Source organism: Chiloscyllium plagiosum, chromosome 36 (assembly GCF_004010195.1).
Source record: "Chiloscyllium plagiosum isolate BGI_BamShark_2017 chromosome 36, ASM401019v2, whole genome shotgun sequence".
Lineage (NCBI taxonomy): Eukaryota > Metazoa > Chordata > Chondrichthyes > Orectolobiformes > Hemiscylliidae > Chiloscyllium > Chiloscyllium plagiosum.
The window spans coordinates 9,123,388-9,141,071 of NC_057745.1; the positions used below are offsets into that span (position 1 = coordinate 9,123,388).

At 41.7% G+C, this 17,684-nt stretch overlaps 1 protein-coding gene across 4 annotated transcripts in view; it reads right to left on the reverse strand.

Moving 5' to 3' along the window:
* The window catches only part of LOC122540930 (lactadherin-like), an 89,983-nt gene that overhangs the window by 37,790 nt on the left and 34,509 nt on the right, over positions 1 to 17,684 (reverse strand). For 2 of the 4 annotated variants that reach the window (XM_043677244.1, XM_043677245.1), the window contains 3 exons: positions 14,267 to 14,392; positions 10,731 to 10,811; positions 6,433 to 6,558 (listed from right to left, as the gene is read on the reverse strand). In XM_043677244.1, the coding sequence (XP_043533179.1) occupies positions 6,433 to 6,558; positions 10,731 to 10,811; positions 14,267 to 14,392 (333 nt within the window). The remainder of the gene's footprint in view (positions 1 to 6,432; positions 6,559 to 10,730; positions 10,812 to 14,266; positions 14,393 to 17,684) is intronic. The other 2 variants (XM_043677246.1, XM_043677247.1) reach the window with 1 other exon arrangement.

The window sequence follows — 17,684 nt, forward strand, 5'->3', positions numbered from 1 at the left end:
AGGGTTGTACGTGTATGGAATGAGCTGCCAGAGGATGTGGTGGAGGCTGGTACAATTGCAACATTTAAGAGGCATTTGGATGGGTATATGAATAGGAAGGGTTTGGAGGGATATGGGCCGGGTGCTGGCAGGTGGGACTAGTTTGGGTTGGGATATCTGTTCGGCATGGACAGGTTGGACCGAAGGGTCTGTTTCCATGCTGTACATCTCTATAACAAGTAAGTAAGAAGTTGGGATGGGATAGATCATACTGTCCTTCAAGCCCATTCATCCATTCAATATAATCATGGCTGACCTTCTGCCTCAACTCCATTTTCCTGCCAGTTTCTCATTTCCCACAATTCCCTGACAGACCTAAAAAAAAAATCTGTCCATGTCAGTATATTCAATCAATGATGAGGCCTCCATTTTCTTCTGGGATAAGGAATTCCCAATACAATCCATGAGGAAAGAAACCCCTCCTCAACTTTTGCTTTGCTCATTGGGAAGGTTTTGTCTCAGTGCCTCATGGCTGACCCCTAGAGGGTTAACAGTGTAAAACGGGTTGGTCACCACTCTTGTATCTTTCCCAGTTTCCCTCTCCAGAGACTTCAAATGAAAAAAGATCTATTTTGATGTACACTTACATATTTTACAGATTCGGATTTGCCGGTGTTGGACTGGGGTGTACAAAGTTAAAAATCACACAACACCAGGTTATAGTCCAACAGGTTTACTAGTGTGCTTCCAATTAGACCTGTTGGACTATAACCTGGTGTTGTGTGATTTTTAATATTTTACAGAAGATCTGTTTGTTCACAAATGAAGTGAAATGATATTTGAATAAGAATGAATGGGAATGCGTTGAATAGATGCAGCAAAAACATTGCTGAGCAACAGCAACAATAAGATGAAAGGAAGCAGAATGCAGAGCATAATGCTGAATCTTCACAGACAGCACCTTGCTAAGATTTTAATCTTCTTTCCATAGACCAGGTGTTCTAGTGTCATGCCAGGTTGCTTTAAACCCCCTTTAAAGCCACTGTATATTGAGAGCATGTTAATCTTCTTAAATCCAGAATTCTGTGTTTAGTAAACATCTATCCACTGTTCTGCAGAAACAGACCCTCAGGCAGCCCACAGAAAAGCATAGGAAAAGAAACAAAATTAGCAGCCCAAAGGCAAGAAATAGATCTGAAAAAGAACAATGAAAACAACACAATACTGGATCTGCCAGCACTGAAACAGCCAAAGGCAGGATTACACCTTTGATCAGAAATGCACCCAGTTCTGATCCCCACCTGAAATAGAGAATTGTCTTTATTGTGATGTTGATGGAGCTCATATCCAACCTTTTGTCTTTTGCTTTCAGGAGTTCTTTAGACCTTTATTATGATGATTTTAAAATTTTCAGGTTTTAACCTCAGAGATGTGAGGTTACAAATCCATTCTGAAAAAAACCCTGACCTTTCACCAATCCAACTGGTAAAGATATTGGCCAAAGTGTGAGTTTCTGAATTTTTGACTGAACCAGAACCAGGTCTGGCTCAGCTGGGCCTCTCAGTACAGAGTCTGTATACATAGATGGTGGGGCTCAATGTGCCAGTAAATTACTTTGAAATTCATGCAAAACCAATGGTTTCTTCATTCTAAAGCAGCTGGCTCAATATATACCGTATCAGTTGCATGACACGATGATCTTTTGCTGCAAGTTCTGTGTCTCATGATCCTGCCCCACCAGTTACTAAATGAAGAAGCAGCGCTCCAAAAGAAGTACTTCCAAATAAACCTGTTGGACATAACCTGGTGTTGTGTGATTTTTAGCTTTGTGAACAAAAATGCATTTTTTAAAAACTAAAAAGTTAGTCTCACACCACTTACCTTCAATTAACTGCTCCCCCACCAACCATATGCACTACCATTCTGCATACAGTTGGACTATAACCTGGTGTTGTGTGATTTTTAACTTTGTCCACCCCAGTTCAATACCGGTACCTCCACATCATTCCTTTGTATCCGATCTAAATGCATTTCAAGTATTTTGCAAAAAACTGTAAAACACTGCAAAGCACCACTGCCATTCTACAGTTATACATTTTCAAATTAAGAAACCAAACATCTTTGTAAAGAAAGACCAGTGAGACCGGATCATCAGGCTCAACACAGTTGGGCACTGGTATTGTTAAAGCTGACACTATTTTTTTGCGCAAAGTTACATTTTAGTCTTAAAAATATTTAAAGTTATACTCACAACACTTCAAGTTGATGAAATTCCCTACAGTGTGGAAACAGGCCCTTCGGCCTAACTAGCCCACATCGACCCTCCGAAGAGTAACCCACCCAGACCCATTTCCCTCTGACTAATGCACCTAACATTATGGGTAATGCACCTAACATTATGGGCAATTTAGCATGGCCAATTCACCTGACCTGCACATCTTTGGACTCTGGGAGAAAACCAGAGCAAACTCACACAGACACAGGGAGAACATGCAAACTCCACGCAGACAGTTGCACAAGGCTGGAATCAAACCTGGGACCCTGGTGCTGTGAGGCAGCAGTGCCAACCACTGAGCCACTATGCCACACTACTGAAAGTGCAAACAGGTGTAATTCTTTCCATAAAGCATATGGCACTCAACAGATGTCTCAATATAATTTAAGTTACATGAGATAATTGAAAAATGTGTTCCTTCACAGAGACAAGAATAAAAAGTGCTAGAAAAGCTCAGCAGGTCCAGCAACATCTGTGGAGAAAACTCAGAGTTAACGTTTCAGGTTGAGTGATCCTTTCTTGACAAAGATACTGCCCAAAGAGTCTGAAGCAGTTTCTAGCCCCTCAGTGTAGCCTGGCAAGTAGATGTTTGGCAGCGTGCTCTCCTTGCTGTGGCTTTACAGCAGCTGCCCTCAGCTTTAGTGCATTCCTCAGAACTCAGTGCTGGAGCTTGGAATGTGCCAGTCTACAACAGGATCATGGATAATTCTTTGCCAATAGATTTTGGGCAGACCAAAGAGTGCCTTTCAATGAGATGATTGACTTCCAGCAGCAACAGATGCTTTTTAGAGAGTTCCTCTCCAGCTACAGCCCATACATCACAGAGGCCTGATGTTGAAATGAGACTTTTTGTGCCTCTTTACAGAGCTTCTTTGCAAAGGCACATCCCAGAGGAGGTTGACAATGGTCTCTTCCCCATCACGGATGCCTCAACCAGCTATCATCAGCCAATGGTATAGCCACAGTAACTATAATCGAACTGAGTACAGTCAGCCCCTGGTAGAGTCAAAGCTGGGAGAGTCGAACACAACACAGTCAGTTGTTGTTAGACCCAGTGCAATCAGACCTACTCTGATATGGTTTAACCTAATCCCGATCTTTCCTGATCTTACTTGCCTGCCCATTTTACTCCATGCCCGATTTTGAATGGTGTGAAACAGGCTGATGATTTGTTGTTATTAGTCTATTTTGCGCAGCTTCTGGGTGATAAATTTCACCGAGTTTGCACTGAGTTCTCCTCGAGCACCTTCATACCAGACAAGGGAATCAAGGGCTATAGGGGCTGACAGAAAACTGGGCCATATTCAGATCAGCCATGATCATATCAAATAGCAGAGCAGGGTTGACGGGCTGAATGGTCTACACCTGCTCCTATCACCTTCGGATCGTCAGCACAGTTCCTTCATGAAATAACACACCAGCAGCATTGCGTCCATCAGCTCATGCTTATGCTGGGAACAACATGGGTGAGATATAGAATAAAGTTCCCTCTATGCCTTTCCATAAAGCACCGTAGGTCTGATATGGCCAGAGTAAGAAATATTTTGATGCTTTCCCTACATTTCCCCAAAAATGTGACTCAACTTCAAACCCAGATTGGCCTCTGCTGTGTAAGAGCAACATTTTCTTACTTCCTACACAAGCCATCCTTTAGCCCCAGCAAGATTGCTGAGGTAGTTCCAGTTGAAGAAATTGCATGTTGTGGTCTCACACTGAACAGCACCTGGATTGAAATAGCCCCAAACTGAATTTAAAATCAGACATTAACAAGTGACAAAGGAATCTTTCATCTGAAGGAGCTGGGCTGTATTTCAAGCTAAATCCCTGAGATCAAACAACAAATTATTTTCCTGCTTCACCATCTGACCCAGTTGGTTGTGTACATTACAATGTATATTAGCTGCAAGGGGTCACTTCCTAACGTCAAAAAAAGCTCTTCCCATCCCGCACCCCTCAGGTTGCATCACGTATAATCGGCTGGAACTGATGAGCTATATTACTTCAGATCCTTCCAACTGAGTTGGCTACAGAGAACCCTGACTGCAATGGCTATATTAATAATCCCTTTGTATGCTCTTTAGTGGGGCAAAATGTACAGTTACAAATAAACCTTAGCATCAGTGAAAATTAACTTATGTAGTAAAAACAGAGAGCCCAGAGGCTGCAAAGTGACTCTACATAAGATGGCACAATGTGCTTTAATTTGAAGCACTCATCTCTGAATGGTGAAGACATTGTAATCAAAACCCACTTTAGAGACTTGGATGAATTTTATTGTGGAACATCCTGTTCCCTGGATGCTGCCTGACCTGCTGTGCTGTTCTAGCAATAAAGTTTCAACTTTGATCTCCAGCATCTGCAGACCTCACTTTCTCCTTGAATTTTATTGTGGCCTGGGAACCCAATGTCATACAGTCAAAATGGAATGCAAACTTGTACTTACCAGCAAATAGGACTGACTGAGCAAATTTACCACAAACAGACTCCTAACTGAGAAACCTCTTCAGCAGTGCGACACCAATGCGGAGCTGTCTCACGGCAAATGTAGGTAACATACCAACCCCACCACTGCTTTCAATCCCACCACATGGAGCCAGCACAAATCTGATCCAACCCTCCAGTGCAGTACTGAGGCAGTGCTGAAATATTGGATGTCTCCCTGAGATATCAATCCATCTCACCTGAGTATAGAAAGTCCCACCACATTATTGGCTGCCACGTTTCCTGCATTGCAATATTGAATCCACTTCAAAATGTATTTCATTGGTTGTAAAATTTCTGGGATATCTGTAGGTTGTGAAAAATGATTTGTACAAATCTATTTCTATTGTCACCGTGACAGAGACAATGTCTTTCCCATTGACAAACGTGGCTGGAGTTGGATAAATTAATGTCTAAATCAAGGTTTCACATTGTTCAGTCCATCCCCATTGAAGTTCAAATCATGCTAGGCTTGTGTTTGCCAACTCCAGTTCAGATCCAGTCATGATGTCCTGCAATATTGGTCTCAATACAGTTTGAGCGAAAAAGCTACACGTTAATTCCTAAATACTTTATAACTATTAAGCAATTAAATCTGCAACTGATAATTATGTAACATCTTTGACTACATTAAAAGATCCATTCTCTTCACTACCCACACACCACCGCAACGGTGGATGTACTGAAGCAACTTGTCAAGGCTTCCTTAATCACACATCCTAAATCCAGATGGAAACAATGGGCCAAATATCCTCCTTCTGAGCTGTATTATTTGATAACTCTATAATTTTGTGGTTGAAATAAAACTAGGTATTGTCAACATACTTGTGGAAGCCAACAGTTTTCAGCAATAGGTTCACCATGAGAAATTGTAATATGATTGAAAATTTTAGAAACAGCAATGGAGAACAATCTCCCCTTTATGTCTTTTTGAAGCAAGTCAGCTGTCTGGTTCTTCACTGAAACATTTCTGGGATGAGATCCAAGCCCTGAACGATAGCGGCTTCTCGCTTTAGTGAATTGCTTGCTGGCTAGCCATTGATACCATGGGGGCTGTCAGGAGACACATTAATCACTCTGACCTAGTCCAGGGGTCAAGGCTATCACACTCAGACTTTAGTTGCAGGAACAGTCTTTCATACTTGCAGAGATAATGCATGTTCTAAAGACCATTTAATTGACGGAACTGAACTTTTTTAATGTTGGATACACAATTTATTTCCCTTTAAACCAAATGAGTCCCCTGCTAGAGGAAGCCTACAGGAATAGTCAATAATAATACAGAACATAAGAAATACAATTGCTAGAAAAAAAAAGCATGTCATCGGCTTTTAGACCTAAAATTCAGTAAGGATTCAGTAACTCAAATTCACACTCAGCTAGGCTCTCGGTTAAGGGTAGAACCTTTCAAATGTTTAAAGATACCAATCTCTAAAAATGGTTCAAATTTCATCACAGAGCCCAGTATGTTACAAGAAAACGCAACCTCCCAGATCACACGACTGCCTTATAAGTAATGTATTTGTCCTTTTGATGAGGAAATGAGGGAGAATTTATTAAAATTAGGGACTGTTTTTCTGACACTAGAGGTTGACATTGTGGATCCCAAGGGCTATCGCACACCATACCAATAATTTAATATCCATGAATTCTTCACCGATAATAATTCCCAAATACTTGTAAAACATTTCACTTACTTGTTTGGCAATGAATGCCCTGAAAGCCAGTTGGACACTTGCAGACGTATTCACCAAAGACATCTCCTCTACGTGACATCAACTCACACAGACCACCATTTTGACATGGGTTAGGGTGACAAGGCCCTGCAATGTAACAATGGAATAACTCTGTATGAGAAAAGTTACCATTTAAATTGGTAGCCTGGAGTTTACCACCCAGGTCAACCTGACTGCCAGGTGAAGTAAAATATTCTAGACCACAAACACTTTGTTGTAGGATTCAAGTCAGTTGCTGGTTGACAACTCTGAATGCTAGACATTCCCAATTCCCGAAATATCGACTCTCCTGCTCCTCGGACGCTGCCTGACCTGCTGTGCTTTTCCAGCTGCACACTTTGACTCTGACTCTCCAGTATCTGCAGTCATCACTCTCTCCTAATTTTGAATGCAGATGTAAGGTTTCCTATTGGAACTATCCTACCAGAATCTTAATCATTGATAACTTGGGCAATTAACTTGGGCAGGAATAGACCAGTACCAAAATCTAAGAGCCTGTTCAGGTGTCATGGTAGCAACTGACAAACCAAGATCATTCAAACACCATAGTCCCAACTGCACTCAGTCTTCCCCCACAGCCTTTTAAATTAGACTTCTAGAAATGTTAATCTCTTCTCGTGTAGAGCTTTTACAGATCCCATCCTCATAACCATGTTGGATCAGGCACGTCCTAGCAGTCCTGTTGGTCATGATCCTTCTTGGTTACTTTCCCACCAAACAACACAAAATGTTTTCTGAATCTGCCTTACCACAAGCCTCTCAATTGTAGATATATTGCGTTTAGCTTGTAATGTCAGTTCTGCAATTCCCTCCTTAAAACTCTCCATTTCTCTCGTCTTTTCTCCCAACGAGACACTTCTCAAAACATAGTTACTGCCCATTTTCAGTTGCCTGCCTAAAGACTCTTTGAATTTTGCTTGATAGCACTCCTGTAAAACATCTTGGGATGATTGACCACACTGAAAGTAGCTACATTAAACATATATATTTGGTGTTTCTATCAAGTTTCCAAACAACAGACGATAGGTTTGTCAGAGCTGCCATTGTTCAGAGCTGCATTCAAAATGTAAAAATGCCTTATAAATATAAAAAGGAGAAACCATTTTTATCAGTTATTGTAGGTGCAAATTCCAAAACTTTCTGTCCTTTAAACGTTTAACCTACTCTGTTCTGTTTCAGTGACATGTGCCAGTGGCAAAACACTAGATTTGGCAGTGTGTTTGTGTAAACATATTACTGCTGGTGAGATTAGTTTACATTGACCATTCTCTCCTTCTGTGATCCCAGTTGCAGGTCAGTAAGGCAAGAAATCGAAGTTGCAGGGCAATGGTATCAGAACATGAACAGCTCAGAGGGATCTCCCAGGCAATGGATTTGCTCCTTCAGTTCTTCAATGACTCTACACAGAACCCAGTGACTTGTGCAAACCAGGAAGGTTATTTGTTCCTCCCCTGGCCTCTAGTAACAAACAAAAACTGGGTGGTGATAGGGATCGGTGACGGTAACAGTTTTAACCCATGTGGATATTCTGTGAACAAGTGATTAGAAGAACAACCAGATGGTACACACAATGGTACCACATCTTTGCTAATGTTAACTTCAGGTTTTTTAGAGTCATAGAGCTGTACAGCACAGAAACAGACCCTTAGGTTCAACCCATCTGTGTCGACCAAACATCCTAAGTAGATCCAGTCCAGTTTACTAGCATCTGGCTCATATCTCTCTAAACCCTTCCTATTCATATACCCATCTAAACGTCTTTTCAATGTTGTAATTGTACCAGCCTCCACCACGTCCTCTAGCAGCTCATTCCATACATGCATCACCTTCTGCCTGAAAAAACTTATCCCTTCGGCACCTTTTATATATTTTTCCCCTGTCACTTTAAACCTATGCCCTCTAGTTTTGGACTTCCCTACCCTGGGAAAAAGGCCGTGTGTATTCATCCCATCCACGCCGCTCATTATCTTATAAAACTCTACAACATCACCTCTCAGCCTCCAATGCTTCAGGGAAAATAGCCCCAATCTGTTCATTCTTTCCCTCAAACTCTGACAACATCCTTGTGTATCTTTTCTGCATCTTTTCAAGTTTAACAACATCTTTCCTATAGCAGGGGAGACCAGAATTGAATGCAGTATTCTAGAAGTGGCCTAACTAATGTCCTGTACAGCCGCAACATGACATCCCAGCTCCAATACTCAATGCTCTGACCAATAAAGGAAAGCATACCAAAAGTCTTATTCACTACCCTGTTACCTGTGACTTCACTACCCTGCACAACATAGCACTAACCAATGAACCAGAGCTTCATAAAATATCAAAATGTCGCATCTCTTTCTGCAATTTAAATCCAAAATGCAAGGTTCGCATACAGTCTCTGCTGTTAAACTGGCTTGGTCAGTTTTTGGTTGGGCTTGGAGTTATCTTCCTAGGTTTAAAACAGAGAACTTGTTTTTCCATTGACCGAAGTTGTCGATCTGTGAACTCCCACCCTGCAATCAGTTTAACCAAACCCTCCCCACTCCCAGCTCTGTGTGACTTACTTTGCTGAGGGAGCATTTGCTTCAACTCTCTGACCCCTATGCCCACCACTCACCCTCCTGTCACGCGAGCACTTCTGCCACTTTTGTCCAGGGGTCAGAGACAAACTATTTTACTAAGTTCAAGTGGCCTGGATCCTCACAGCAAGGAACCGGTGATGATTTCCCTCATGGGGCTTGTCTGTCTAAAATCAGCACCGGAAACTAGTTAGGAAAGGAGATAAATGATGACGCTCAATCCCCATCAACTGAGAAATAGGTCTATGGACAATGAATAAAAATACAATTGGCCTCAACTGATGTGGATAGAGAGTAAAAAGGCCCCACCTAAAGAATGTTCTTATAGACTATGCTGTGGGTCAGGCGAGGAAGAACAACACAGTATAATTTGAGTTAAAAATCACATAACACCAGGTTATAGTCAAACAGGTTTAATTGGAAGCACTAGCTTTCGGAGCGACGCTCCTTCATCAGGTGGCTGCGGAGGACACAATAATAAGACACAGAATTTATAGCAAATGTTTACAGTGTGATGTAACTGAAATTATGCATTGAAAAATACCTTGATTGTTTGTTGAGTCTTTCATCTGTTCGAATACCATGATAGTTTCACTTCTTTCATATGTAAATCACAAAATTTTTTTAAAAGTTACATTCTGAGGTTAACTGTAACAATTGGTGAAGGCTAACACCAATTGTTACAGTTAACCTGAGAATGTAACTTTAAGAAAAAAGTTTTAAGATTTACATATGAAAGAAGTGAAACTATCATGGTATTCGAACAGATGAAAGACTCAACAAACAATCAAGGTATTTTTCAATACATAATTTCAGTTACATCACACTGTAAACTTTTGCTATAAATCTTGTGCCTTACAATTGTGTACTCCACAACCACCTGATGAAGGAGTGAAAGCTAGTGCTTCCAATTAAACCTGTTGGACTATAACCTGGTGTTGTGTGATTTTTAACTTTGTACACCTCCGTCCAACACCAGCATCTCCAAATCATGTATAATTTGAGGATCACCAAGACAAAGACATTCCTTTCTTAGCTACAAAGTAACAGTAACATATTTCCAGAACAGGTATGGTCTCTCAATGCAAAGTAGCAACTTAAAGACAAGCAGACAATGATTTGCCGGGGTGCAAGCATCTGCCAGTGATTAGACATAATTGTCATGTAGAACGATGCAGGTTCTAGGCTGCAGTATGCCTAGCTCTCTGCTTCACCGTGGAAAGCACTCTGCTCACACAATGCAGGCAAAAAGGAACAGAAAGCTCGCTTTCAACGAGTCAGCTCCAGAGCTGAAACGTCTCCCTGGGATGCATTTCACTCAGAGTGTGGAAGGGCGAGGAGGCAGGAGTCAGAGCCAGCCCGCCAATTTGTGAAGCGTGCCTAGCATTTGCCCGTATCGCCACACTGGCAGCTAGCATTCATATACAGCCTGGAGAACAGGAAGGGAGTGCAGCAGCCCAAGCGGTCAGTGCACACACACGCACAAAGCAGCAGCTACAAATAACAAAATTCGCCAAACAGATAATTGAGACAGACTAAAGAGAAGAGAAAAAGAAGTCTGGCATCTTCTACGAGAGTTTGAGAATGGCTTTGTACCCCGCACAAGGCTCTTGAAGATCTGTGACCTGAAGCATGGTCAAGCTTTGAATTTCTGTCCAACAGCATTGTTTCTGTTGTCAGAAATCCCAGGCAGCTTACCTGAGGGTTTGGAGTATCTAGTGACATCGTTATACCTTATGTCTTCCAACGTGTACCCCGTACGTTTCTCTGCACCACTTCCTGTTTTGATTGCATCAATAAATTTTATTAAAAAGTATAATGATACGCTAGGAAGGAGGGAAAAGAAACATGGTTGCACAATTATTTCATGGACCACAGGAAGTGATGTGAAGGAACTTCCTGGGTACAGCTATGTTCAAAGTAAAAAGCAATGACTTTGCAGAAGTGCCCAATCTCTGAGCACTCTCCTGTGATTGAATCCTCAATGTAATTCTTCAAGCTCCTAATGTTTTGCTCAGAGACAGACAGGGAAAATCTAAAAGGAAAAGATGGTAACAACTGAGCTAATATCAAAAGAGAATGCTTATTAAAAAATGGCAAGTCCATCTTGGTTACTGGTTCAATGTTTTCTGGAAACAGAGAAGTACAAGCAGAAATGAGCCATTTGGCCCATCAAGCCTGCTCTGCCATTTAATATAATCATGGCTGATCCTTTATCTCAATGCCAAACTCCTGCCCTCTCCCTTTCTTTCTTAAATCTAGTGATATCACCTCCACAGCCTCTTATTACAGAGAATTCCACAGGTTCACCAAGTCAAGGGTTATTCCTGCCATAATTTGGGCTGAGAAGTGGCAGATGGAGTTTAATTCAGATAAAGGCGAGTTGCTGCATTTTGGAAAAGCAAATCTTAGCAGGACTTATACACTTAATGGTAAGGTCCTAGGGAGTGTTGCTGAACAAAGAGACCTTGGAGTGCAGGTACATAGATCCTTAAAAGTGGAGTCGCAGGTAGATAGGATAGTGAAGAAGGTGTTTGGTATGCTTTCCTTTATTGGTCAGAGTATTAAGTACAGGAGTTGGTAGGTCATGTTGCGGCTGTACAGGACATTGGTTTGCCCACTGTCGGAATATTGCATGCAATTCTGGTCTCCTTCTTATCGCAAAGATGTTGTGAAACTTGAAAGGGTTCAGAAAAGATTTACAAGGATGTTGCCAGGGTTGGAGGATCTGAGCTACAGGGAGAGGTTGAACAGGCTGGGGTTGTTTTCCCTGGAGTGGAGGCTAAGGGTGGCTGACCTTATAGAGGTTTACAAAATTATGAGGGGCATGGACAGGATTTGGAGAGTCCAGAACTAGAGGGCATAGGTTTAGGGTGAGAGGGGAAAGATATAAGAGAGACCTAAGGGGAAACGTTTTCACGCAGAGGGTGGTACGTGTATGGAATGGGCTGCCAGAGGGTGTGGAGGCTAGTACAATTGCAACATTTAAGAGACATTTGGATGTGTATATGAATAGGAAGGGTTTGGAGGGATATGGGCTGGGTGCTGGCAGGTGGGACTAGATTGGGTTGGGATATCTGGTCGGCATGGACAGGTTGGACCGAAGGGTCTGTTTCCATGCTGTACATCTCTATGACTCTATAATTGTACATAGCCCTCTAGTGTATTGTTGTCTCTCCCTCCCGCTGTTCAATGTTTTCAGATTAAATTTCCTTATCTCAGTCCAAAATGATCTACTACGTATCCTGAGACAGTGACCCCTTGACTAGGATCTCCAGGCCAAGGGAGACATGACCTCTGCATCTAGTCCGTCCAGCCCTGTCAGAATTAGATTCATTTCAATGAGATTGAATTGAGCCTTTTGCTTGTAAGGTTTGTTCTCCTTTCCTAAAGATGTTGACGGTCACAGGGATAAATGGTAATAGATTCGTCTGACTCTATGTAAGAAGATCAGGGTGCACTGGTAGTGTCCTGATCAACATTGCTCCCTCACCTTTACACCACAGGAACAACAGAGATTCACTGGCCACTTACAATCAGAGAGATTTACTGAGTGACAAATCAATCAAATAGCATTTCAACCTTCTTACTGGCTTTATTGTAATGTAATTTGAGATGTCTTGAGCACAGGAAAAGAGGTGTTATTTCTTCCTTTCACAAATCATCACATTTGACAGTACAAAAGGAGGTCACGTAACTATCCTGCTCAGTTCCAGATTGTTCCAATTAATATTAGCCCTAAGTTCTGTCAACCCAGACATCAAGTTAACAACTTCAAGAGTATAACTGTGAAAATGAGGCTTGGAATTAGTTATATTCACAAAATGGACTCCTTTGACCAAAAAAAATCAGAACATATTTGTTTATACACTTGTGCAAAACCTTTATCTCAAGCCACAGGGAAGTACTAATAAGAACCACTTCTAGGTCAAAGTTTAACCCACCCATCTGAATCAACGGCTTCCTATCTCCCAACGCATCATCTAACTAATTCCTGTATAAAGTGCAAAATGTTTAGTTTACCTGCCTTTGTCTGTCCTACTGAAACTGTGCTTTCTGCTATTATTAAGCCACTCCAATTCCTGTACACATTGTAACAGCCAAGGATAGAATAATGATAGACTGGCAGAGTAGACAGAGTCTCACCATGGACCTGACTCAGAAGTTATATAATAAAATGATTCTATTTCTAGACGCCTCTCATTGGTGCTGATTCTCAGTTGCTCCTGAGAAGGTGTTGACTGACACTTTATTTGGCAGTAAAACCTAAGAGGGGTCCTCTCACTAGAGTGAAGTGAGAGCCAGGATGTTCTTTCTGGAATCTTGGCCAACATTTATCTCTCAACCAAAAGCTTACAAAAAAAAAAGAGACCATCTATCACGTTATTGGTTGTGGGAGCTTGCTGTGCACAAATAGGTTGTGGCATTTCAACATTAATTGTACCTCGCTAGTATTTCATTTGCTGTAAAACACCTCGATACCCGCTGAAGAAAATAGAAATGTATCTATTTTATTTTAATGGCCTTTCTCTTGCATTAACCTTGGCTGAAAAGGACTTTGCTGGAAGGTTGAGATGTTACCTGACAATGTTCAACAGTGAGGGAGAAATAACATTTTACTGAGAGACAGTACATAACTGAGACAAGGATAGCCTTTGACCTAGAATCATATTTGCATTAAAGCCATGACTGACCTGCAGTAATACAAATGTTCCACAGTGATGATACCTCAACAAGTACTTAATTAACTCTACAGAGCTTTGGGACATCCAGGAGGTTGTGAAAGGCGGCACATAGATGTAAGTCTTTCTTTCTTCCCAATCTCAATAGCAATGGAGTAGTTTATAAAATGAAAATTTAACAGATGATTTTACTACCAGAGATCCCTGGTGAACAGCTGCATGTGTAGCTTCACTATTCAATGAGTTGAATGTGTTCTTTCTCTAGTAAATTGTGCTCAAGAGAAGCCATTGGGAATGAGGCCAAGTTTGGGACAATGGGCAGTGATCTACTGTTGCTACATTTGATATGTTATTTGCGGTCAATTCGTTCCTGTATTTCAATCCAATTTTGCTTGCTTTGCTTCTGTATAAAGCTCCAGAACCATAAAAGTTGTTCAACCAATAAAGTGGGAAAGGGTAGATAACAATCATGCAGACATACGAGGCAAGAAAATAAACAGCTCAAACCTTAGCATCGGTCATGCTAGTCAATGTCCTCCTCAGGGTTCTTACCTTGCTCTACCTCGTTGCAATCTTTCCCGGTGAATCCATCCATGCAGATGCAGTAGTAGGGATCTGAAGAGACACCAGCCAGGCATGTTCCTCCATTTTGGCATGGGTCAGGCTGACAAGAATGACCTGCAGAGCAACAAAAATCATTAAACGGCTTTGAAGCACATGGACCAGATCTCAGCAGTCACTCAGCCGTCTTTAAGGATCTCTGCCACTCAGCCTGTGCCAAAATCCATGGATTGGGCAAGTCCCCTTTACATGCTAATCACTGCTGGGCATCTGGAGAATTGCTGGAGAAGTATGGATCTGTACCACACAGTGGCCAAAACAGCAATTGCCTGAAGGGAAGGGTGTCAGCTGAATAGTTAGTATTAGCCCTGGCAAATCCCTATGAAATGATTGAGCAAAATTACTACCTTTGTCTTCAGACATTTAGGCCATAATTATGAGCAATTCTTAACTCTACAAGGCTTTGGGACATTCTAGAGGTTGTGAAAGGTGCCACATAGATATATGTGAATTCAAAAGTGTGGTACTGGAAAAGCACAGCAGGTCAGGCAGCACCCAAGGAGTAGGAGAATCAAAGTTTTGGGCATAAAGCCCCGAAAATGTCAATTCTCCTGCTCCTTGGATGCTGCCTGACCTGCTGTGCTTTTCCAGCAACACACTTTTCGACTCTGATCTCCAGCATCTGCAGTCCTTGCTTTCTCCGTAATTCTGAACGGTTGAGGGTTCTCCATTTTGAGTAATGGAGAATCCACAGGCCTATCTTCCTCCTTTCATCAAGTTTAGTGGTCCCCGAGGGGAGGACAAGAATAAGGGGACTTCCAGGCTTTCACGTTCCCACGACCTGGCCCTGATGCCCTTGACATCAATGATCAAGTTTTGGATGGGTAGAAGCTTCAGCCATTGGTGACTCCATAGTATGATCCTCGGACAGCAAGGCTTTGCTCCAGTGTGCAGCCATTCCACTTTGTTCCCACCAGGGTTACGGTGGGGGGAGCCAGAAAGGCCAAATATGTTAACACAGTTAATCTTAGTTCAAAGCCAGTTCCTTCTTTTAATGATAACAAGGAAGAGGATAAAGGAACTTAAGACAATACAATAATTTCAGAAATGCCCTGTTTCTTGCAAGTTGAATGAATATAAAGACAAGAACATTATACCATGCAATATACTATTTTATGACCATGCTCCTTTAAGGAGACAAAGACAATTGTTGTTAAGTAAACAGACTCAGGTCATTTAGAGTTTAACGACTGTTTGGCTAGATGGCGAAGATCATACCAGTACTTGTAATTTTCAGCCTGTAACTCTGAAGCAGCTAGCATTAATGTCTGATCTTTCTCTTTAAGATTGTTTGCCCTCTAACCAAAACGTGACAGCTGGAACTTATTATCCATAAGATGATGTGGAGTGTGCTATCTCGGCCAGTAAAAATGGCACGCTATATATGTACAGAGCTTTTCCTGTGGACACACCTCCAGCCCTCTGGTGTAACTCCAGTAGACAGGGAAGGAAAAACAGTCAAAAAGACATTCCATCAATTTCCTCTCGACCAATCACTACTTTCGGGATTTGCCATTAAAAATAATGGCAGAAAAGTCCAATGTTTCCATCCAAATGTAGGCAGCATTTCCTTAGGGGAGTGCAATGGACTAACTGTAAAGCACTTTCAATGAGTTTGTCTGGGCACAATGAGCCAAATGGTCTCTCTTACCTGTAGTTTTCCACAATTTCATGGTTTATAATGAGATTTAAATGATGGAACCGGAGTTGGGGGGTTGGTGGTGGGAGCAGCATTGTGACATTGTCATCGGACTAGTAATCCAGAGACCCACACTAATGCCCAGGGAAAAACAACAAATGATGGAGATCACAGTAGATCAGACAGCATCCATGGGGAGAGCAGTAATTTGCTCCTGCACAATACTCAGGGGAAATGGTTTCAAATCATACCATGGAAATCAATGAAAATCTGGGAACCACTGTTGTAAAAGCCTTACTGGCTCACTAATGCCCTTTAGAGGAAGGATCGATTATCCTGAGCTAGTGTGGCCGATGTGGGACTCCAGGTAGGTCTCCAGACCCATAGCAATATGACTGACTCTTCACTGCCCACTGACATGGCCCTAGCAAGCCATTCAGTTCATGAGCAATAAAATATTGGCCCAGCCAATGAAATAGACATCCTATGAACAAACTTAAAAATAAGCATGTTGTGGAATGGATTAAGTCTCTTATATCATCTTATTGCTGGAAAAGAACAAAATAATTTCTTTTCTGATTCTGTGTGAGCGGGGTATTAACAATGTCATAGTCTGACCAGAATTCAACTCCAAATTTAAAAAAGACTCTAAAAAAAAAGGTTAAAAATGTGCTCGCCTCTGACTAACACTGATTTTGCTCCTTCTCTGAAACAGTATCCCTGATGGAGGTGATTCTACTCATACTGATCCCGAACGCAGGAAATCAGCCTGGAATAGTGGAATATCTCACTCACTAAAGAAGTCCTACTGCAGGAGCTAGGACAAAAACACATTTCACTTTTCTTAACATATTGACAGATGTTAAAGCCAAAATTGTGGTAAATCTTTAAAGATAGATGATAAACAACACACAAATTTTGGGATTTTGATGTCAGCCATCCCAGGGCCTTCTATTTCATTTTCATGAACATTAAAACTGGAACAATAACAAGTTAAATATTTCTCCAGTGCCTTTAACAGAATAAAAACAGGCAAGACACTTCAGGATTATTGTAAAAAACAAATTTGACAATAATCCACTTGGAGATATTGGAACAATTATCAGATGCTTGGTTATAAGCAGGTTTTAATGACCATCCTCAAGGAGAAAAGGGAATTGGAGATATTTAGATGCAGAAATTCCAAAGCATAGGGCCGTGGCCATTTAAGGAGGGATTGAAATTGTTGGTGCTTAGACAGGCCAGAAATCAGGGAGGTCCAGCAGGTATCTTGCTGAGGTTGGGATCGGGGGAGGTTGCTGGAGGAGATTATAGAGTTAGGGAGGAGGAAGCCCATTCGTATCAAGGATAACCCAAAGGCATTTTATGCGTATGTGAGAAACATGAGAATGACGTGAACGAGGGTAGGTCCGATTAAGGACAGTAGTGGGAGACTGTGTATTGAGTCGGAAGAGATAGGAGAGGTCTTGAATGAGTACTTTTCTTCAGTATTTACGAACGAGAGGGACCGTATTGTTGAAGAGGAGAGTGTGAAACGGACTGGTAAGCTAGAGGAGATACTTGTTAGGAAGGAAGATGTGTTGGACATTTTGAACAACTTGAGGATAGACAAGTCCCCCGGGCCTGACGGGATATATCCTAGGATTATGTGGGAAGCAAGAGAGGAAATTGCAGAACCGTTGGCAATGATCTTTTCGTCTTCACTGGCAA